The sequence below is a fragment of the Oncorhynchus masou genome, chromosome 15 (genome assembly GCF_036934945.1).
Source record: "Oncorhynchus masou masou isolate Uvic2021 chromosome 15, UVic_Omas_1.1, whole genome shotgun sequence".
NCBI classification, from domain to species: Eukaryota; Metazoa; Chordata; class Actinopteri; order Salmoniformes; family Salmonidae; genus Oncorhynchus; species Oncorhynchus masou.
This window is the reverse complement of record NC_088226.1, coordinates 67,375,100-67,399,907: the sequence shown is the minus strand read 5'-3', so window position 1 is coordinate 67,399,907 and position 24,808 is coordinate 67,375,100. Positions and strand designations below refer to the sequence as shown.

The following is a 24,808-nucleotide window of genomic DNA, read 5'->3' as shown; positions in this document are numbered from 1 at the left end:
GTTACTGTGTCTCAATGTGTAACTAACAATGTTACTGTGTCTCAATGTGTAACTAACAATGTTACTGTGTCTCATTGTGTAACTAACAATGTTACTGTGTCTCAATGTGTAACTAACAATGTTACTGTGTCTCAATGTGTAACTAACAATGTTACTGTGTCTCAATGTGTAACTAACAATGTTACTGTGTCTCAATGTGTAACTAACAATGTTACTGTGTCTCAATGTGTAACTAACAATGTTACCGTGTCAATGTGTAACTAACAATGTTACTGTGTCTCAATGTGTAACTAACAATGTTACTGTGTCTCAATGTGTAACTAACAATGTTACTGTGTCTCAATGTGTAACTAACAATGTTACTGTGTCTCATTGTGTAACTAACAATGTTACTGTGTCTCAATGTGTAACTAACAATGTTACTGTGTCTCAATGTGTAACTAACAATGTTACTGTGTCTCAATGTGTAACTAACAATGTTACTGTGTCTCAATGTGTAACTAACAATGTTACTGTGTCTCAATGTGTAACTAACAATGTTACCGTGTCAATGTGTAACTAACAATGTTACTGTGTCTCAATGTGTAACTAACAATGGTACTGTGTCTCATTGTGTAACTAACAATGTTACTGCGTCTCAATGTGTAACTAGCAATGTTACTGTGTCTCAATGTGTAACTAACAATGTTACTGTGTCTCAATGTGTAACTAACAATGTTACTGTGTCTCAATGTGTCTCAATGTGTAACTAACAATGTTACTGTGTCTCAATGTGTAACTAACAATGTTACTGTGTCTCAATGTGTAACTAGCAATGTTACTGTGTCTCAATGTGTAACTAACAATGTTACTGTGTCTCAATGTGTCTCAATGTGTAACTAACAATGTTACTGTGTCTCAATGTGTAACTAGCAATGTTACTGTGTCTCAATGTGTAACTAACAATGTTACTGTGTCTCAATGTGTCTCAATATGTAACTAACAAAGTTACTGTGTCTCAATGTGTAACTAACAATGTTACTGTGTCTCAATGTGTAACTAACAATGTTACTGTGTAACTAGCAATGTTACTGCGTCTCAATGTGTAATTAACAATGTTACTGTGGCTCAATGTGTAACTAACAATGTTACTGTGTCTCAATGTGTAACTAACAATGTTACTGTGTAACTAGCAATGTTACTGTGTCTCAATGTGTAACTAACAATGTTACTGTGTCTCAATGTGTAACTAACAATGTTACTGGGTCAATGTGTAACTAACAATGTTACTGTGTCTCAATGTGTAACTAACAATGTTACTGTGTCTCAATGTGTAACTAACAATGTTACTGTGTCTCAATGTGTAACTAACAATGTTACTGTGTCTCAATGTGTAACTAACAATGTTACTGTGTCTCAATGTGTAACTAGCAATGGTACTGTGTCTCAATGTGTAACTAACAATGTTACTGTGTCTCAATGTGTAACTAACAATGTTACTGTGTCTCAATGTGTAACTAACAATGTTACTGTGTCTCAATGTGTAACTAACAATGTTACTGTGTTTCAATGTGTAACTAACAATGTTACTGTGTCTCAATGTGTAACTAACAATGTTACTGTGTCTCACTAAGGGAATAAAGGGATTCTATGAGCTGCAGCTGGTGACCATGTTGCTGCTTTTCCTTTACAGGTGGCCATTCCAGTGGTGTCATTACGGCTGGTGAAGAAGCACAGGACGGCAGGCCTGGTACCTAACGGGTTGGCCATCACCGTGGACACCAGCCAGAAGGTACGCTACAGTACACAACGGTGTGGTACAAAGCAGTACAATGCAATAAGGCTATACCACTCAGACAGTTAATACTACATACAGCTAGCATACAGATAGCAGACAGTTAGCATACTGTAGGTGCTTATCTGCAGACACCAAAGTGGTAGGGAGGTTGTTTCAGGGCCAGTCCTGTTTGACTTTAACTTATCTTAGTATTGCTAAACAAGGGAAAGCAAAGATGTAGCATTGCAGAATGCAAACAGTCAGGCTGACAACCAGGCTACCAACAAGGTAGTTAGGCTAACAACCAGGAAGCTTAGGCTAACAACCAGGTAGGCAGGATAACAACTAGGAAGCCATTCTAACAACCAGGAAGCCATGCTAACAACCAGGAAGCAAGGCTAGCAACTAGGTAGCCAGGCTAATAACCAGGAAGCCAGGCTAACAACCAGGAAGTGTAGGCTAACAACCAGGTAGGCAGGCTAACAAGGAAGCTAGACTAACAACCAGGTAGCCAGGCTAACAACCAGGTAGCCTTGGCTAACAACAAGGCTAACAACCAGATCATCAGATAGTCAGCCTAATGAAGCTAACAGCCACACTCAACAACATGAAATAGTGTGTTTGAGAACACCTGAACCAAACAGAATGTAACCTAGTCAGCACACGTGGTAGCACACGCGGATGGTTAATGTCAATCACAACTTCAAATGAAGAAATCCTCCCGGAGGTCCAAAGGTAGAGGATCCACGCTGACTTTTTGACTTATTCAGTCTGAGGAAAGTCTGCTAGCGCAGCCACACAGCTCACATACTGTATAGTTGGTTCTCAACAGACACTGCTTTGAGTTGAGAACATACGACATCAGGGTAAAGGTCAAATGTCAGACCACGTTGACCTTCCAGTTCTTCAGAGGTGTTTGAGTTGTAAAGGAATGAACAAGGATCAGGCTGTTCGTGTTTAATTTGGAATGTTAACCCATTGAGTCACACCACGACGCTGGTGAGATTTGGACTTCTTAAAACCTCTTGAAACTCCCCATCCCGGATCCGGGATCGTGACTAAAGCCTCAGGCTCATTAGCATAACGCAACGTTAACGATTTCTGAAAATCGCAAATAAAATGAAAATAATGCGCCTACTCTCAAGCTTAGCCTTTTCTTAACAACACAGTCATCTCAGATTTTCAAAATATGCTTTTGAACCATAGCAATTCACTAATTTGTGTAAGAGTATGCTAAGCTAGCTTAGCATTTTGAGTAGCATTTAGGACGCAACATTTTCACAAAAACCAGATAACCAAATAAATAAAATCATTTACCTTTGAAGAGCTTCGGATGTTTTCAATGAGGAGACTCTCAGTTACATAGCAAATGTGCAGTTTTTCCTGAAAGCGTCTTTGTGTAGGAGAAATCGCTCCGTTTTGTACATCACATTTGGCTACCGAAACTAACCGAAAATTCAGTCACCTACAACGTCAAACTTTTTCCGAATTAACTCCATAATATCGACCGAAACATGGCAAACGTTGTTTGGAATCAATCCTCAAGGTGTTTTTTCACATATCTCTTCATTGATATATCGTTCGTGGAAGCCTGCATTCTTTTCTGAATTCTGTGGAAAAATACTTGCAGCTGACTTTTGCGCACCAATTTTGGCGCAGGACACCGGGCAGACACCTGGTAAATGTGGTCTCTTATGGTCAATCTTCCAATGATATGCCTACAAATACGTCACAATGCTGCAGACACCTTGGGGAAACGACAGAAAGGGCTGACTCACTCCTCTCGCATTCACAGCCATATAAGGAGACAATGGAAAACGGAGCCTCAAAAATCCTGCTCATTTCCTGGATGCCGTTTCTTCTTGGTTTTGCCTGTAGCTCACGTTCTAGGGCACGCACAGAAAATATCTTTGCAGTTCTGGAAACGTCAGAGTGTTTTCTTTCCAAAGCTACCAATTATATGCATAGTCGAGCATCTTTTTGTGACAAAATATTGAGCTTAAAACGGGCACGTCTTTTTATCCAAAAATGATATAGCGCCCCCAGAGTTTCAACAGGTTAACGCCCTTTAAACATTGTGTGTTTGACAGTTTTTTTATGGCCAATCCGCGTCTGAAATAGCCGTACACCATTTACGGCGATGCGGCCTCTGCGAAAGTCAGAGCTTTCATACTTCTTGTGCTTTGTGGTGCTGCAATACGCATCCAATAAATTGGTCTGAACCGCAACTCATAGTGATTCAGGGATAATCTCTATCGCCATCCAGCTAATTTATGAGCAACTGGCTAAATGAAAAGACAGGACCTTACCTCTTCTGAGATGTTGAAGTTTGTTTCCTGGTGTTTGACATAGGAGCTCAGCCAAAACAACATGAAGTACAAAGGCTGCATCTCCATCACGAATCTCCCCATTTGTCCCTCCAGCAAAATTAGTCTACATTTAAGTCTATTGTTTATTTGTGTATTTCACACGACGTTGAAGTAAAAATGCTTGTATGGATGTCAACCCCAATACATGTTCATGTCATCAATCAACTGCATTACAGGAGAAACGGCTTTGACAACCACCTCTGATTTTTGTATGCTAGCTATGTGCCAGTTTATACGAGCGGGAGTTAGCATTTAACAGTCCCTTCTAAACCTGAAAAGGAAAAACTTCTGAATGTTATGCAACGAAAACCAAATATATCCAAATCGTGTTTTTAGTGACCATATTGTGGGCATGTTACAATACATGGATCATGACGGATTTGATAAATATCCACATTGTTAGATCAGATTTGTTGAGTTTGTGCCAATGCAGTGTCCTTCTATCCCCCACAGTCTTCATTCTATTGACCTCTTTACTGCATCAATCCCCATTACCTCCCCGATCTCTTTCCAGAAGTTCAAACAAATGTTTGTGTCTTTGAAATCCCTACACAAGGTATCATAAAGATGTATTTTATTACTGAACTTGTTCTGATGTTCTCGATGTTTGTTGTCAAGGAAGTGAGTTTGTGTTTATACAGGATGTACCGCCCCATTTGCCGTCAACCAAAGTTTGGGAGGCACATAGCTTTGCCATTCAGAGCTCGATTTGGCCTCCGGAGACTCCTGTGGTGGGCCAGGCGCAGTGCGCACTAACCAGGTCGCCAGGTGCACAGTGTTTCCTCCGACACATTGGTGCGGCTGGCTTCCGGGTTGGATGCACGTTGTGTTAAGAAGCAGTGCGGCTTGGCTGGGTTGTGTTTCGGAGGACGCATGACTTTCGACCTTCGTCTCTCCCGAGCCCGTACAGGAGTTGTAACGATGAGACAAGATAGTAACTACTAACAATTGGATACCACAAAATAGGGGAGAAAGTTTTCTCCTGTCCAGACGCTGTCCTTGTTTGTTTCTTGTCTGTTATCCATTAAATGTTCACTCCCTGTACTTGCTTCTCGTCTCCCAGCATTGGTCCTTACGAGATGAAGGCAAGAGTGTGCAAGGCGGTATTGAATGTGTCACTGTCTTTTACCTTGATTACAAAAAAAATAAAAATTCAACGTGTGCACCTACGTTGTACACTTTAATTCAAAGCTAAGTTGTAGCAACCTCATGATGGGTATAGGGAACATTACAGTATTATGTAGTAGCCTAAATATATCCAAGTTACATTGAACTGGGTGAATGGAATATGAATGACAGTCATCAAATGTGCCTTTATAGAAATAAGGCCATGCTGATAAGATAAATGATTTTATTTTACCTTTATTTAACTAGGCAAGTCAGTTAAGAACAAATTCTTATTTTCAATGACTGCCTAGGAACAGTGGGTTAACTGCCTGTTCAGGGGCAGAACGACATATTTGTACATTGTCAGCTCGGGGATTTGAACTTACAACCTTCTGGTTACTAGTCCAACGCTCTTACCACCAGGCTACCCTGCCGCCCCGTTTGTCCTCCCTCATCTTAAACGGAGCCGACCGCCACTGGTCGGAGCCTCCGAAACGGAATTCCCGGATCAAGCATAAATACAGGAGTCGAGTCTTTTTACAAAAACGTCTGTAGTGTCTGAATGGTTTGAGCTACAAACTAATGAAAACTATCTATGAAAAGCTGAGACCCCCACGACCACATGTGTACCACACACGTGTTTTGCTCTATGACACTCACAAGCTACACAAGAGTCGTTTTAAGGGGTTCTTCTACATGGACGATCATATGGAATCCCAGGAAATAGTGTCTATAATACTGTAATAAGCTCACATAGTTGCTGTCACAAACTCCAAACTCCACACAGTTGTCACTGCCTAGTTGGATATTAATTTCCCACTGAGCAAACCATTTCTGTACTTACAGCATCTATATAAATTCATTTTGATCAGGTTTTTGCTTTGGCAGACCTTATTTTTGTATTGACCTTTGTCAATACAACTCGTGAATGCAACTGTTTATGTCAAATTGTTACTTGTAGCCCTGGTTGTCTAGAAAATAAAATGGTAAACCACTTCATTGTGAGGCTAAATATAAGGGCTGGGCATGAATTGCTGGAGTTCCAGACTGATAGGGTTAACTCAATAGTCTGGTCTTGTTCTGGGTCAAACACCTTTATGGGGTTTTATGTACTTTAGTGACAACAGCTAAAGCTCCTGGCTGCCAGCTGGCTTTGTTTTGTCTGATTGAGAGACTTGGGTAAATGAATGGGTAACACTGACTATATACACAGTCTTTTATCTATCACAGCTGGATTGGCTGAACTACTTAGTCAGTCCATGTCATAAAGGTGTCAGTTGGCAAGTGAGAAATCAAACTTTGTTGGTAACTTGTGCATCTTCATATCTTCTTTAATAGACTATTCAAAGATAGTAGAGTTAAAGTTCTAGACTACAATAGAGCTTGAGTTCTAGACTACTATAGAGCTTGAGTTCTAGACTACTATAGATCTTAAGTTCTAGACTACTATAGATCTTAAGTTCTAGACTACTATAGATCTTAAGTTCTAGACTACTATAGATCTTAAGTTCTAGACTACTATAGATCTTAAGTTCTAGACTACTATAGATCTTAAGTTCTAGACTACTATAGAGCTTAAGTTCTAGACTACTATAGATCTTCAGTTCTAGACTACTATAGATCTTAAGTTCTAGACTACTATAGATCTTAAGTTCTAGACTACTATAGATCTTAAGTTCTAGACTGCTATAGATCTTAAGTTCTAGACTACTATAGATCTTAAGTTCTAGACTACTATAGAGCTTAAGTTCTAGACTACTATAGAGCTTAAGTTCTAGACTACTATAGATCTTCAGTTCTAGACTACTATAGATCTTAAGTTCTAGACTACTATAGATCTTAAGTTCTACACTACTATAGATCTTAAGTTCTAGACTGCTATAGATCTTAAGTTCTAGACTACTATAGAGCTTAAGTTCTAGACTACTATAGATCTTCAGTTCTAGACTACTATAGATCTTCAGTTCTAGACTACTATAGATCTTAAGTTCTAGACTACTATAGATCTTAAGTTCTAGACTGCTATAGATCTTAAGTTCTAGACTACTATAGATCTTAAGTTCTAGACTACTATAGAGCTTAAGTTCTAGACTACTATAGAGCTTAAGTTCTAGACTACTATAGATCTTCAGTTCTAGACTACTATAGATCTTAAGTTCTAGACTACTATAGATCTTAAGTTCTACACTACTATAGATCTTAAGTTCTAGACTACTATAGATCTTAAGTTCTAGACTACTATAGATCTTAAGTTCTAGACTGCTATAGATCTTAAGTTCTAGACTACTATAGATCTTAAGTTCTAGACTACTATAGATCTTAAGTTCTAGACTACTATAGAGCTTAAGTTCTAGACTACTATAGAGCTTAAGTTCTAGACTACTATAGATCTTCAGTTCTAGACTACTATAGATCTTAAGTTCTAGACTACTATAGATCTTAAGTTCTAGACTACTATAGAGCTTAAGTTCTAGACTACTATAGAGCTTAAGTTCTAGACTACTATAGATCTTAAGTTCAAGACTACTATAGATCTTAAGTTCTACACTACTATAGATCTTAAGTTCTACACTACTATAGAGCTTAAGTTCTAGACTACTATAGAGCTTAAGTTCTAGACTACTATAGAGCTTAAGTTCTAGACTACTATAGATCTTAAGTTCTAGACTACTATAGATCTTAAGTTCTACACTACTATAGATCTTAAGTTCAAGACTACTATAGTGGTTGAGATTGTGTTGTTTTTTTTAGTGTCTTGTTCTGTGTTGCAGTATGTGTTTGTGTCCTTGCTGTCTCGAGACAGTGTCTACGACATCCTCAGGAGGATCTGCACACACCTTCAGGTGAGAAATAACCTCCTCTCGGTCCACAAGGCTCAAGGTTGTGGGTTCGATTCCCATGTGGGACACTTTGTAGGAAAGTGTCTGCTACACTAGAAATGTTTTGCAATACAGCTCTATGACGAGATACCATTGTTAAAGTCATTTAGTGTAGTTACAAGGTAGTTATGTTTTGGAATGGGTGGCCAGTAATAAACTGGTCCTGAACATCTCTAAAACTGAGAGCATTGTATTTGGTACAAATCATTCCTTAAGTACAAGACCTCAGCTGAATCTGGTAATGAATGGTGTGACTGTTGAACAAGTTGGGGAGACTGAATTACTTACTGTTACCTTAGATTGTAAACTGTCATGGTCAAAACATATAGATTCAATGGTTGTAGAGACGGGGAGAGATCTGTCTGTAGTAAAGAGATGGGGAGAGGTCTGTCTGTAGTAAAGAGATGGGGAGAGATCTGTCTGTAGTAAAGAGATGGGGAGAGATCTGTCTGTAGTAAAGAGATGGGGAGAGGTCTGTCTGTAGTAAAGAGATGGGGAGAGGTCTGTCTGTAGTAAAGAGATGGGGAGAGGTCTGTCTGTAATAAAGAGATGGGGAGAGGTCTGTCTGTAATAAAGAGATGGGGAGAGGTCTGTCTGTAGTAAAGAGATGGGGAGAGGTCTGTCCGTAGTAAAGAGATGGGGAGAGGTCTGTCCATAGTAAAGAGATGGGGAGAGATCTGTCCATAGAATGTCCCATAATAAATAACTGCTATAGTCTACCACCATCTGAATGGTTATGGGTCTGAATTAATAACTGCTATAGTCTACCACCATCTGAATGGTTATGGGTCTGAATTAATAACTGCTATAGCCTACCACCATCTGAATGGTTATGGGTCTGAATTAATAACTGCTATAGCCTACCACCATCTGAATGGTTATGGGTCTGAATTAATAACTGCTATAGCCTACCACCATCTGAATGGTTATGGGTCTGAATTAATAACTGCTATAGCCTACCACCATCTGAATGGTTATGGGTCTGAATTAATAACTGCTATAGCCTACCACCATCTGAATGGTTATGGGTCTGAATTAATAACTGCTATAGCCTACCACCATCTGAATGGTTATGGATCTGAATTAATAACTGCTATAGCCTACCACCATCTGAATGGTTATGGGTCTGAATTAATAACTGCTATAGCCTACCACCATCTGAATGGTTATGGGTCTGAATTAATAACTGCTATAGCCTACCACCATCTGAATGGTTATGGGTCTGAATTAATAACTGCTATAGCCTACCACCATCTGAATGGTTATGGGTCTGAATGGTTATGGGTCTGAATTAATAACTGCTATAGTCTACCACCATCTGAATGGTTATGGGTCTGAATTAATAACTGCTATAGCCTACCACCATCTGAATGGTTATGGGTCTGAATTAATAACTGCTATAGTCTACCACCATCTGAATGGTTATGGGTCTGAATGATTATGGGTCTGAATTAATAACTGCTATAGCCTACCACCATCTGAATGGTTAAGGGTCTGAATTAATAACTGCTATAGTCTACCACCATCTGAATGGTTATGGGTCTGAATTAATAACTGCTATAGCCTACCACCATCTGAATGGTTATGGGTCTGAATTAATAACTGCTATAGCCTACCACCATCTGAATGGTTATGGGTCTGAATTAATAACTGCTATAGCCTACCACCATCTGAATGGTTATGGGTCTGAATTAATAACTGCTATAGTCTACCACCATCTGAATGGTTATGGGTCTGAATTAATAACTGCTATAGCCTACCACCATCTGAATGGTTATGGGTCTGAATTAATAACTGCTATAGCCTACCACCATCTGAATGGTTATGGGTCTGAATTAATAACTGCTATAGCCTACCACCATCTGAATGGTTATGGGTCTGAATTAATAACTGCTATAGCCTACATTAAGTGTAGTTACAGTGTACCCTTATTTCCCTCCATAGGTGAATGGGAAGAAAAGCCTCAGCTTGAAGCAGTACTTGGAGGAGCCGAGCTCACTATCTATGGTAAGCCAAGCCACTACTCTACTCTACTATAGTCTACACTACTCAACACTACTCTACACTACTATACTATAGTCTACTATAGTCTACACTTGGTGGCTGACTAAATACTTTTTTGCTCCACCATACTCCACACTACACCACTATACTCTACACCATTATACTCTGCTCTTCTATACTCTACACCACTCTGCACAACTGCACTCTACACTACACCACTATACACTACTATACACTACACCACTATGCACTACACCACTCTAAACTACACCACTCCACTCTACACTACACCACTCTACACTACACCACTCTACACTACGCCACTCTACACCACTATACACTACACCACACCACTATACACTACACTACACCACTCTACACCACACCACTATACACTACACCACCCTTCACTACACCACTCTACACTACACCGCTCTACACCACTATACACTACACCACTATACACTACACCACTATACACTACACCACTCTACACTACACCACTCTACACTACACCACTCTACACTACACCACTATACACTACACCACTATACACTACACCACTATACACTACACCACTCTACGCTACACCACTCTACACTACACCACTATGCACTACACCACTATACACTACACTACACCACTATATACTACACCACTCTACACCACTCTACACTACACCACTATACACTACACCACTATACACTACACCACTCTACACTACACCACTCTACACAACATCACTATACACTACACACTACACCACTCTACACTACATCACTCTACACTACACCACTATACACTACACCACTCTACACTACACCACTATACACTACACCACTATACACTACACCACTCTACACTACACCACTATACACTACACCACTCTACACTACACCACTGTACACTACACCACTATACACTACACCACTATACACTACACCACTCTACACTACACCACTCTACACTACATCACTATACACTACATCACTCTACACTACACCACTATACACTACACCACTCTACACCACTCTACACTACACCACTCTACACTATACACCACACCACTATACACTACACCACACCACTATACACTACACCACACCACCATACACTACACCACTCTACACTACACCACTATACACTACACCACTCTACACTACACCACTATACACTCCACCACTCTACACTACACTCCTATACACTACACCACTCTACACCACACACTACACCACTCTACACTACACCACTATACACTACACCACTCTACACCACACCACTATACACTACACCGCTATACACTACACCACTATACACTACACCACACTACTATACTCTACTATACACCGCTATTCTATAGTCTACACTACCGTACTCTACTCCACACTACTCTACTCTATACTAACATACTCTACACTACTATACTCTATGCTACTATACCATACTCTACACCACTACTCTACACTACACCACTCTACACTACACCGCTCTACACCACTATACACTACACCACTATACACTACACCACTATACACTACACCACTCTACACTACACCACTCTACACTACACCACTATACACTACACCACTATACACTACACCACTATACACTACACCACTCTACGCTACACCACTCTACACTACACCACTATGCACTACACCACTATACACTACACTACACTACACCACTATATACTACACCACTCTACACCACTCTACACTACACCACTATACACTACACCACTATACACTACACCACTCTACACTACACCACTCTACACTACATCACTATACACTACACACTACACCACTCTACACTACATCACTCTACACTACACCACTATACACTACACCACTCTACACTACACCACTATACACTACACCACTATACACTACACCACTCTACACTACACCACTATACACTACACCACTCTACACTACACCACTGTACACTACACCACTATACACTACACCACTATACACTACACCACTATACACTACACCACTCTACACTACACCACTCTACACTACATCACTATACACTACATCACTCTACACTACACCACTATACACTACACCACTCTACACCACTCTACACTACACCACTCTACACTACACACCACACCACTATACACTACACCACACCACTATACACTACACCACACCACCATACACTACACCACTCTACACTACACCACTATACACTACACCACTATACACTCCACCACTCTACACTACACTCCTATACACTACACCACTCTACACCACACACTACACCACTCTACACTACACCACTATACACTACACCACTCTACACCACACCACTATACACTACACCGCTATACACTACACCACTATACACTACACCACACTACTATACTCTACTATACACCGCTATTCTATAGTCTACACTACCGTACTCTACTCCACACTACTCTACTCTATACTAACATACTCTACACTACTATACTCTATGCTACTATACCATACTCTACACCACTACTCTACACTACTCTGCCCTACTATACTCTACTCCACACCACTATACTATAGCCTACACTACTACTCTACTCAACATTACTATACTATATTCCACTCTACACTACTATACTATACACCACTATACTCTACTATATTCTACTCTACACCGCTCTGTACTACCATGCTTTACACTACTGTACTCCACTCTACTCTACGCCACTACTATACACCACTCTACTCTACGCCACTACTATACACCACTCTACTCTATGCCACTACTATACACCACTCTCATCTACACTGCTATACTATAGTCTGCACTACTCTACGCCTACTCTATTCTACTCCACACGGCTATACTCTACTATGCTCTACACCACAATACTCTACACGACTTTACTAGACTCTACTCTACTCTAGTCCACACTTCTCTATTCCTACTCTATTGTACTCTACATTACTATACTCTACACTTCTTTACGATACTCCACTCTACTCTACTCTGCACTACTCCCCTATTCTCTACACTACTATGCTCCACACTGCTCCACTATACTCTGCGCTGCTCTACTATACTACACTACTATACTCTACACCAATCTACACTACTGTACTCTACACTACTCCCCTATTCTCTACACTACTATACTCTGCACTACTCTTCACTACTCCACTCTGCACAACTATACTCTACTACACTCCACACTACTATGCTCTACACCACTATACTCCACTATGCTCCACCCCGCTCCGCTATACTCTACTCTACACCGCTATACTATAGCCTACACTACTCTACTCTACACTACCATACTCTACATTGCTATACTCTACACATCACTCTACTCTACACTACTATGCTATAGTCTACTCTACTCCTACTCTATTCCACTCTACACCAACATGCTATACTCTACACCACTCTGCTATACTCTACAATACTACTCTATGCTACTATACTATCGTCTACACTACTCTACCACCCACCATATTCTACTCTACTCTACTCTACTCTACCCCACACTACCATACCCCACACTACCATACTCTACTATTCTCTACTCCACACTACTATACTCTACCCTGCACCACTTTACACTACACTTCTATACTCTATTCTACACTGCTCTCTATACTCTCACCCTTTAGTGGATGTAGATGTCACCATGGGTTAAGGGCATTATAGGTTAAGGGCATTATAGGTTAAGGGCATTATGGGTTAAGGGCATTATGGGTTAAGGCCATTATGGGTTAATGGCATTATGGGTTAAGGGCATTATGGGTTAATGGCATTATGGGTTAAGGGCATTATGGGTTAAGGGCATTATGGGTTAAGGGCATTATGGGTTAAGGGCATTATGGGTTAATGGCATTATGGGTTAAGGGCATTATGGGTTAAGGGCATTATGGGTTAAGGGCATTATGGGTTAAGGGCATTATGGGTTAATGGCATTATGGGTTAAGGGCATTATGGGTTAAGGGCATTATGGGTTAATGGCATTATGGGTTAAGGGCATTATGGGTTAAGGGCATTATGGGTTAATGGCATTATGGGTTAAGGGCATTATGGGTTAAGGGTATTATGGGTTAAGGACATTATGGGTTAAGGCCATTATGGGTTAATGGCATTATGGGTTAAGGCCATTATGGGTTTTACCATGTAGCGGTGTAGCTAACTACTGGACCTACACACTACTGTTTTACCGTGTAGCGGTGTAGCTAACTACTGGACCTACACACTACTGTTTTACCATGTAGTGGTGTAGCTAACTACTGGAACTACACACTACTGTTTTACCATGTAGCGGTGCAGCTAACTACACACTACTGTTTACCATGTAGCGGTGCAGCTAACTAAACACTACTGTTTACCATGTAGCGGTGCAGCTAACTACACACTACTGTTTACCATGTAGTGGTGTAGCTAACTACTGGAACTACACACTACTGTTTACCATGTAGCGGTGCAGCTAACTACACACTACTGTTTACCATGTAGCGTTGCAGCTAACTACACACTACTGTTTACCATGAAGCGGTGCAGCTAACTACACACTACTGTTTACCATGTAGCGGTGCAGCTAACTACATACTACTGTTTACCAGGTAGCGGTGTAGCTAACTACTGGAACTACACACTACTTTTTTCCCACGTGGCGATGTAGCTAACTATGTAGCTAACTACTGTTTGGTTTTACCAAAATATAGAAATATTTATTTTTCTGCATCAGAACTTCCTAATTCTGACTTGAAACATAGTTTTCGTGTTTAATAGGCTACATTTCACAATCTGTTAACACCTGACCACAGGATGTAGTGAACTAATTTCTCTTGAGGGTAGATTTTGTTCAGGAAACTATATACTATAAAAGTAAATGGTAGTTTTGTAAACTATGATTTCAGTGTAGCTTCCCCAACAGTGCCTAAACTTTCTTTAAAGTTACCTTCCCTTTCCTCTTCAGCCAACTTCATTTCCTTTCCTCCTTAAGCTCTCCCCTCTTCTCCTTTCTCCTCCTCTCCTCCCCTCATTCAGGATGAGTTCCCCGTGGTCAATGACTTCCCTGCGGTGTTGAAGTGGAGGAGGAAGCCGTCCAGTCCGTCCGTGTCCTCCTCTCTCCCGGATCTCCTTGGTAACCCCACCAGCAGTCGGCGTGCAGTGGACATCCCCTACCTACCTACGGAGGTTCCACTGACATTAAAGGGTAAGATCAGAGGACATCCCCTACCTACCTACGGAGGTTCCACTGACATTAAAGGGTAAGATCAGTGGACATCCCCTACCTACCTACGGAGGTTCCACTGACATTAAAGGGTAAGATCAGAGGACATCCCCTACCTACCTACGGAGGTTCCACTGACATTAAAGGGTAAGATCAGTGGACATCCCCTACTTACCTACGGAGGTTCCACTGACATTAAAGGGTAAGATCAGAGGTCGGCCCCACTCATCATTAATCATCAAAGGGCGAAAGCTAATCATTTCCTTTTTTAAACTTGTTATAGCTGCAATCCCTCAATCGGGATAAGTGTCATCAACAACCGCTGAATAGCATAGCGCTGAAGCAGGTAACCCACTGTTCCTAGGCCGTCATTGAAAATAGGAGTTTGTTCTTAACTGACTTGCCTAGTTAAATAAAGGTCAAATAAAAATCACATCGGGTCCCTTTTTTATAGTGTTTGTAATAACTGGGGATCGACCTTTAATCTCAGGGCAGAACGCCACTGAGTTGCCACTGTTTATACACACAGAGAGTCTGTATACTGGATTCTCGACGTAGCTCACTACTATATCTACTGCTGTACATCATTCTTACCGTTATGGTATTGGATTTGGGTTATTGATACAGTGCTATTTGGGATTGGATTTGGGTTATTGATACAGTGTTATTTGGGATTGGATTTGGGTTATTGATACAGTTTTATTTCGGATTGGATTTGGGTTATTGATACAGTGTTATTTGGGATTGGATTTGTGTTATTGATACAGTGTTATTTGGGATTGGATTTGGGTTACTGATACAGTGCTATTTGGGATTGGATTTGGGTTATTGATACAGTGTTATTTGGGATTGGATTTGGGTTATTGATACAGTGTTATTTGGGATTGGATTTGGGTTATTGATACAGTGTTATTTGGGATTGGATTTGGGTTATTGATACAGTGTTATTTGGGATTGGATTTGGGTTATTGATAGTGTTATTTGGGATTGGATTTGGGTTATTGATACAGTGTTACTTGGGATTGGATTTGGGTTATTGATACAGTGTTATTTGGGATTGGATTTGGGTTATTGATAGTGTTATATGGGATTGGATTTGGGTTATTGATACAGTGTTACTTGGGATTGGATTTGGGTTATTGATACAGTGTTATTTGGGATTGGATTTGGGTTATTGATACAGTGTTATTTGGGATTGGATTTGGGTTATTGATACAGTGTTATTTGGGATTGGATTTGGGTTATTGATACAGTGTTATTTGGGATTGGATTTGGGTTATTGATAGTGTTACTTGGGATTGGATTTGGGTTATTGATACAGTGTTATTTGGGATTGGATTTGGGTTATTGATAGTGTTATTTGGGTTATTTGGGATTGATTTGTTATTGATAGTGTTATTATTGTTATTTGGGATTGGATTTGGGTTATTGATACAGTGTTATTTGGGATTGGATTTGGGTTATTGATACAGTGTTATTTGGGATTGGATTTGGGTTATTGATACAGTGTTATTAGCGATTGGATTTGGGTTATTGATACAGTGTTATTTGGGATTGGATTTGGGTTATTGATACAGTGTTACTTGGGATTGGATTTGGGTTATTGATACAGTGTTATTTGGGATTGGATTTGGGTTATTGATACAGTTTTATTTGTGTTTTTCATTGGATTCATTCTGGCATTTTTAGATTTGTTGATTTGTTGTTTTTTTTGTTACTGTTAGGAGACAGTAACACAAGCATTTTGCTTCACCCTATAACATTTGCTGTGCTGTGTTGTGTGCAGAGCGGAGTCTGGAGACAGGGAAGATCCTCCTGACAGAGCCAGTACCAGAACTGGGCCACATGGAGTACCAACTGCTCAAGTTCTTCATCCTGCTGTGAGTACTGGACGGACTAACCTGACCTGTTTGTACTCTGGTGGAATGCCGCAGCGTTTCCCCAATCTCGCTCCTGGTGACCCCAAGAAAGACACAGCTGATTCAAATAATCAACGTTTTATTTATTTTTTACCTTTATTTAACCAGGCAAGTCAGTTAAGAACAAAATCTTCTTTTCAATGACGGCCTAGGAACAGTGGGTTAACTGCTTGTTCAGGGACAGAAAGACAGATTTATACCTTGTCAGCTCGGGGATTTGAACGTGCAACCTTCCGGTTACTAGTCCAACACTCGAGCCACTAGGCTATCCTGCCGCCCCACTAATGATTTGTTTGTTATTTTAATCAGCTGTGTAGTGTTTGGGCAACAAAAACTAAATGTGCAACACAGACAGAGATGGAAAACACTGGGCTAAGGCATCTCTCATTGTATTATACACTTACTGTCATTCTGCCACCTGCTGGTTTTAGTTATTATTGCACGTTCATATTACACTTACCTATTACATATCAACCTATGAGTTGAGAAATGAATCATTGGTGGAGTGTAGGTCTACTGTGGATACCAATACCCCTGTGACCCTCCCAAGCCCATGTTGGCCACGCTTTAGAACATATATTGTAGATTCATAATATTACATTATACCCTCTAAACTTATTCCACCCCTTGGCAAACATTAGTTTCATCTGATGCTGTTAATAGTATAAATCAAATCAAATCAAATTTTATTTGTCACATACACATGGTTAGCAGATGTTAATGCGAGTGTAGCGAAATGCTTGTGCTTCTAGTTCCGTCAATGCAGTAATAACCAACAAGTATTCTAACTAACAATTCCAAAACTAATTTCTTATACAAAGTGTAAGGGGATAAAGAATATTTACATAAAGATATGAATGAGTGATGGTGCAGAGCATCATAGGCAAGATACAGTAGATGGTATCGAGTACAGTATATACATATGAGATGAGTATGTAAACAAAGTGGCATAGTTAAAGTGGCTAGTGATACATGTATTACATAAAGATGCAGTAGATGATATAGAGTACAGTATATACGTATACATATGAGATGAATAATGTAGGGTATGTAAACATTATATTAGGTGGCATTGTTTAAAGTGGCTAGTGATATATTTTACATCATTTCCCATCAATTCCCATTATTAAAGTGGCTGGAGTTGAGTCAGTGTGTTGGCAGCAGCCACTCAATGTTAGTGGTTGCTGTTTAACAGTCTGATGGCCTTGAGATAGAAGCTGTTTTTCAGTCTCTCGGTCCCAGCTTTGATGCACCTGTACTGACCTCGCCTTCTGGATGATAGCGGGGTGAACAGGCAGTGGCTCGGGTGGGTGTTGTCCTTGATGATCTTTATGGCCTTCCTGTAACATCGGGTGGTGTAGGTGTCCTGGAGGGCAGGTAGTTTGCCCCCGGTGATGCGTTGTGCAGACCTCACTGCCCTCTGGAGAGCCTTACGGTTGTGGGCGGAGCAGTTGCCGTACCAGGCGGTGATACAGCCCGCCAGGATGCTCTCGATTGTGCATCTGTAGAAGTTTGTGAGTGCTTTTGGTGACAAGCCGAATTTCTTCAGACTCCTGAGGTTGAAGAGGCGCTGCTGCGCCTTCTTCACGATGCTGTCTGTGTGAGTGGACCAATTCAGTTTGTCTGTGATGTGTATGCCGAGGAACTTAAAACTTACTACCCTCTCCACTACTGTTCCATCGATGTGGATAGGGGGGTGTTCCCTCTGCTGTTTCCTGAAGTCCACAATCATCTCCTTTAGTTTTGTTGACGTTGAGTGTGAGGTTATTGTCCTGACACCACACTCCGAGGGCCCTCACCTCCTCCCTGTAGGCCGTCTTGTCGTTGTTGGTAATCAAGCCTACCACTGTTGTGTCGTCCACAAACTTGATGATTGAGTTGGAGGCGTGCGTGGCCGCGCAGTCGTGGGTGAACAGGGAGTACAGGAGAGGGCTCAGAACGCACCCTTGTGGGGCCCCAGTGTTGAGGATCAGCGGGGTGGAGATGTTGTTGCCTACCCTCACCACCTGGGGGCGGCCCGTCAGGTAGTCCAGTACCCAGTTGCACAGGGCGGGGTCGAGACCCAGGGTCTCGAGCTTGATGACGAGCTTGGAGGGTACTATGGTGTTAAATGCCGAGCTGTAGTCGATGAATAGCATTCTCACATAGGTATTACTCTTGTCCAGATGGGTTAGGGCAGTGTGGTTGAGATTGCATCGTCTGTGAACCTATTTGGGCGGTAAGCAAATTGGAGTGGGTCTAGGGTGTCAGGTAGGGTGGAGGTGATATGGTCCTTGACTAGTCTCTCAAAGCACATCATGATGACGGAAGTGAGTGCTACGGGGCGGTAGTCGTTTAGGTCAGTTACCTTAGCTTTCTTGGGAACAGGAACAATGGTGGCCCTCTTGAAGCATGTGGGAACAGCAGACTGGTATAGGGATTGATTGAATATGTCCGTAAACACACCAGCCAGCTGGTCTGCGCATGCTCTGAGGGCGCGGCTGGGGATGCCGTCTGGGCCTGCAGCCTTGCGAGGGTTAACACGTTTAAATGTTTTACTCACCTCGGCTGCAGTGAAGGAGAGACCGCATGTTTTCGTTGCAGGCCGTGTCAGTGGCACTGTATTGTCCTCAAAGCGGGCAAAAAAGTTATTTAGTCTGCCTGGGAGCAAGACATCCTGGTCCGTGACTGGGCTGGATTTCTTCTTGTAGTCCGTGATTGACTGTAGACCCTGCCACATGCCTCTTGTGTCTGAGCCGTTGAATTGAGATTCTACTTTGTCTCTGTACTGACGCTTAGCTTGTTTGATAGCCTTGCGGAGGGAATAGCTGCACTGTTTGAATTCGGTCATGTTGCCAGTCACCTTGCCCTGATTAAAAGCAGTGGTTCGCGCTTTCAGTTTCACGCGAATGCTGCCATCAATCCATGGTTTCTGGTTAGGGAATGTTTTAATCGTTGCTATGGGAACGACATCTTCAACGCATGTTCTTATGAACTCGCACACCGAATCAGCGTATTCGTCAATGTTGTTGTCTGACGCAATACGAAACATGTCCCAGTCCACGTGATGGAAGCAGTCTTGGAGTGTGGAATCAGCTTGGTCGGACCAGCGTTGGACAGACCTCAGCGTGGGAGCTTCTTGTTTCAGTTTCTGTCTGTAGGCAGGGATCAGCAAAATGGAGTTGTGGTCAGCTTTTCCGAAAGGAGGGCGGGGCAGGGCCTTATATGCGTCGCGGAAGTTAGAATAACAATGATCCAAGATTTTGCCAGCCCTGGTAGCGCAATCGATATGCTGATACAATTTAGGGAGTCTTGTTTTCAGATTAGCCTTGTTAAAATCCCCAGCTACAATGAATGCAGCCTCAGGATGTATGGATTCCAGTTTGCAAAGAGTCAAATAAAGTTTGTTCAGGCATCTCTATATTTTTTTCTATTTTGAAGTACCTCCACTGACCCACTTTGAGAACCCCTGTGGTAAACGATGTGGTCATTGTGCGGCGTGTGTCTGTCTCCTTCAGTATCGTCCTGCTCGTCCTGTCCTCCTGCTACCTGACCTTCCGTGTGTGTTGTTTAGAGCAGCAGCTGTCCTTCCTCAACACACATCCCACAATGCCCACGAGAGAGAGGTGAGGGACACACACACACACACACACACACACGAGAGAGGTAAGTGTACATCTTCAATCTCTCACACATATACACACTTCTCATTTTTGACCCATGAATGTCACCTTTCTCTCCCAGTTCCTTTGAGCTAATTTCCCATCTCAACATAGGGCTGAATGTTTTGAGCTAATTTCCCATCTCAACATAGGGCTGAATGTTTTGAGCTAATTTCCCATCTCAACACAGGGATGAATGCTTTGAGCTAATTTCCCATCTCAACACAGGGCTGAACGCTTTGAGCCAATTTCCCATCTCAACACAGGGATGAACGCTTTGAGCTAATTTCCCATCTCAATACAGAGCTGAATGTTTGCTGTATAGTCATATTTTATTAGATAAAACATTGCTTCCCCACTTCGAGAGGAGATATTGTTGTTTCTTTGCCAACGTGCATGTTTGTCTCTTCCCAGGTAACACTTGCTGCATGCTGCGTCAACATTGGACAGATGGTCTGTCAGTCACGGAGGTTCTCCTGGCGATTGGGCAAACAGAGACTCTGTTTGTTTACCTGTTCACTCTGTCCCACCCTGTAGGTGTGAAGAAGTGCCCTGCTGGTTCAATGAAAAGACAATTACTTGAGAAAATCCAAGACCTGAAGCCAAAACTGCAGTTAAATAGTCTGTCCAATAGGGGGCGCCAGAGAGACAAGAATCCTCTTGTCGTTCCCTAGAAAGACTATGGACTGCAGACAAAAGACTGGAATGGATTGAGGAGGATTGGAAGTAGACGACTACAGAGTAGGTGTCAATGGGACAGAGCCAACAGAGTTCACCTGACCTTTGACCTCAATGTCCTTGTTTTACTCGGATTCTGCCAAGGAACTTTACAATACCAGTCAACTGATCAGACACTTCCGCGTCCAGGATTTTAGAGACAGAGCCTGTTGTCAGAGACACGGAGCCTGTTGTCAGAGACACAGAGCCTGTTGTCAGAGACACGGAGCCTGTTGTCAGAGACACGGAGCCTGTTGTCAGAGACACGGAGCCTGTTGTCAGAGACACGGAGCCTGTTGTCAGAGACACGGAGCCTGTTGTCAGAGACACGGAGCCTGTTGTCAGAGACACGGAGCCTGTTGTCAGAGACACGGAGCCTGTTGTCAGAGACACGGAGCCTGTTGTCAGAGACACGGAGCCTGTTGTCAGAGACACGGAGCCTTTTTCAACAGGAATAGACTATACCCAGTAGGAGAGTGGCTACGAGAGAGACTGAATAAAGATTGAATATAAGAAGGCAGTCCGGTCAGGAACTCAACCTGACCTGGTCAACCATTTCCAAGCGTAGCCCACCTTGCAATGATTACTGAGCATGGTCACCGAGACATAACCGTTCCTGTAATACTAAGGAAAAATATAAACTATTTCAATGGACACTATTATCAGAGGTTTAACATTTCTGTCAGAATTTGAAGATGCTGTGCTCGAGTCTTGTCATGCCAACTGAAAACATGCTACTGTGTGTGTCAGGTGAGGTTGTGAAAGTGTGTGTGTGTGTGTATGTATGTGCGTGCGTGTTGTATGTGTGTGTGTGTTTGAGTGTATTAACCATTGTTTGTGTGACTTAACAAGTGGCTAGGACTGTCTCAAGGTAGTCGGTAGCTTCTCCATCTGATAAGACATGACGTCTGCGTCATGTAATAATAGATATTGACAGAATTGTAAAGCCATTTGTGAATCTGTGTTGGATGGAGTGGAACTTTGGACGTGAACGGAGAGAAAGTGGTGAAAGTATTGAGAGAGACAGAGGAAGAGGGGAGAGAAAGACAAAGAGACAGAGAGGAGACAGGGAGAAAGAGAGAGGAGAGAAAGACAAAGAGACAGAGAGGAGACAGAGCAGAGAGACAGATAGAGAGAGGGGAGACAGACAGAGAAAGAGAGACTCAGGTTGACAATGAATTAGGTTGCTGTCAACTTGCCCTTAATGTTCCATGAGGAGATGTGTACTATAAATATTATAATAATCTATTTCATGAGGAGGAGGTGTACTATAAATATTATAATATTCCATGAGGAGGTGTGTACTATAAATATTATAATAATCTATTTCATGAGGAGGAGGTGTACTATAAATATTATAATATTCCATGAGGAGGTGTGTACTATAAATATTATGATATTCCATGGGGAGGTATGTACTATAAATATTATGATATTCCATGAGGAGGTGTGTACTATAAATATTATGATATTCCATGAGGAGGTGTGTACTATAAATATTATAATATTCCATGAGGAGGTGTGTACTATAAATATGATATTCCATGAGGAGGTATGTACTATAAATATTATGATATTCCATGAGGAGGTGTGTACTATAAATATTATGATATTCCATGAGGAGGTGTGTACTATAAATATTATAATTTTCAATGAGGAGGTGTGTACTATAAATATTATAATATTCCATGAGGAGGTGTGTACTATAAATATTATAATATTCCATGAGGAGGTGTGTACTATAAATATTATAATATTCCATGAGGAGGTGTGTACTATAAATATTATAATATTCCATGAGGAGGCGTGTACTATAAATATTATAATATTCCATGAGGAGGTGTGTACTATAAATATTGACTTAACAAATAAATACTTATTTCCCTCATTAAAATGAGGGATCAATTAAATCTATTTATAACATCTTTGACATGCGTTTATCTTTGATTCTTGTTGTTATTCTGTCTCTCACTGTTCAAATAAACCTACCATTAAAATTATAGACTGATCCTTTCTTTGTCAGTGGGCAAACTGTATTTATTTATGCACACTGTGTCCTAATAAGTACTTACAAAACATGACTACTACTTAAACAGAGTTCATATCGCAGTATGCAACACATCTGTTTGTATTGCTCAGAAAAATACATTAGGGATGAGAGAAAGTCTGCCGAAAAGCTGATATTTCTATGAGGGAAAGGCAGACGTGTTCTGTGAGCTGTGTAGAGCATATGGTGTTAAGGTCCCATACAATCAGATGGAATACAAATACATCCTATTTATATCTTATTAGCTATACAAGTTTAGAATGAAAAGAACTCTGACACACCCGTGACTAGTTTGGCATTCAATGGGAGAGGCACCACTGACCAAGTAGCAAAGTAGGAGAAAAATAGCAGAGGTTTCGCTATTAGTTACAAAACATTGCATACTGAATGGAAATATAACCCCTATCTTCTGTGGATGTATATATATTATTATAGCATATTGTTATATTATTACAGTATATGATTATATAATTACAGTATGTTATTATATTATTACAGTATATTATTATATTATTATAGTATATTATTATATTATTACAGTATATTATTATATTATTACAGTATATGATTATATAATTACAGTATGTTATTATATTATTACAGTATATTATTATATTATTACAGTATATTATAGAATTACAGTACATTATTATATTATTACAGTATGTTATTATATTATTACAGTATATTATTATAGTATATTATTATATTATTATAGTATATTATTATATTATTACAGTATATTATTATATTATTACAGTATATGATTATATAATTACAGTATATTATAGAATTACAGTACATTATTATATTATTACAGTATATTATTATATTATTACAGTATATTATAGAATTACAGTACATTATTATATTATTACAGTACATTATTATATTATTACAGTACATTATTATATTATTACAGTATATTATTATATTATTACAGTATATTATTATATTATTACAGTATATTATAGAATTACAGTACATTATTATATTATTACAGTACATTATTATATTATTACAGTACATTATTATATTATTACAGTATATTATTATATTATTACAGTATATTATAGAATTACAGTACATTATTATATTATTACAGTATATTTGTAATGACGTTCTTCAAAATGCAGCGTGGTGGTTACTCATGTTTATTGATGAAAAAT

At 40.4% G+C, this 24,808-nt stretch overlaps 1 protein-coding gene across 5 annotated transcripts in view; it reads left to right on the top strand.

The window, feature by feature from the left end:
* The window catches only part of LOC135556711 (GRAM domain-containing protein 2A-like), a 68,539-nt gene extending 44,951 nt beyond the window's left edge, over positions 1–23,588 (top strand). For 2 of the 5 annotated variants that reach the window (XM_064990104.1, XM_064990105.1), the window contains exons 6-12: positions 1,673–1,771; positions 8,004–8,075; positions 10,056–10,118; positions 15,129–15,297; positions 17,102–17,195; positions 20,732–20,839; positions 21,413–23,135. In XM_064990104.1, coding sequence (XP_064846176.1) covers positions 1,673–1,771; positions 8,004–8,075; positions 10,056–10,118; positions 15,129–15,297; positions 17,102–17,195; positions 20,732–20,839; positions 21,413–21,458 — 651 coding nt within the window. In that variant the 3' untranslated portion in view covers positions 21,459–23,135. The other 3 variants (XR_010458045.1, XR_010458046.1, XM_064990106.1) reach the window with 3 other exon arrangements.
* Positions 23,589–24,808: the final 1,220 nt, after the last annotated feature.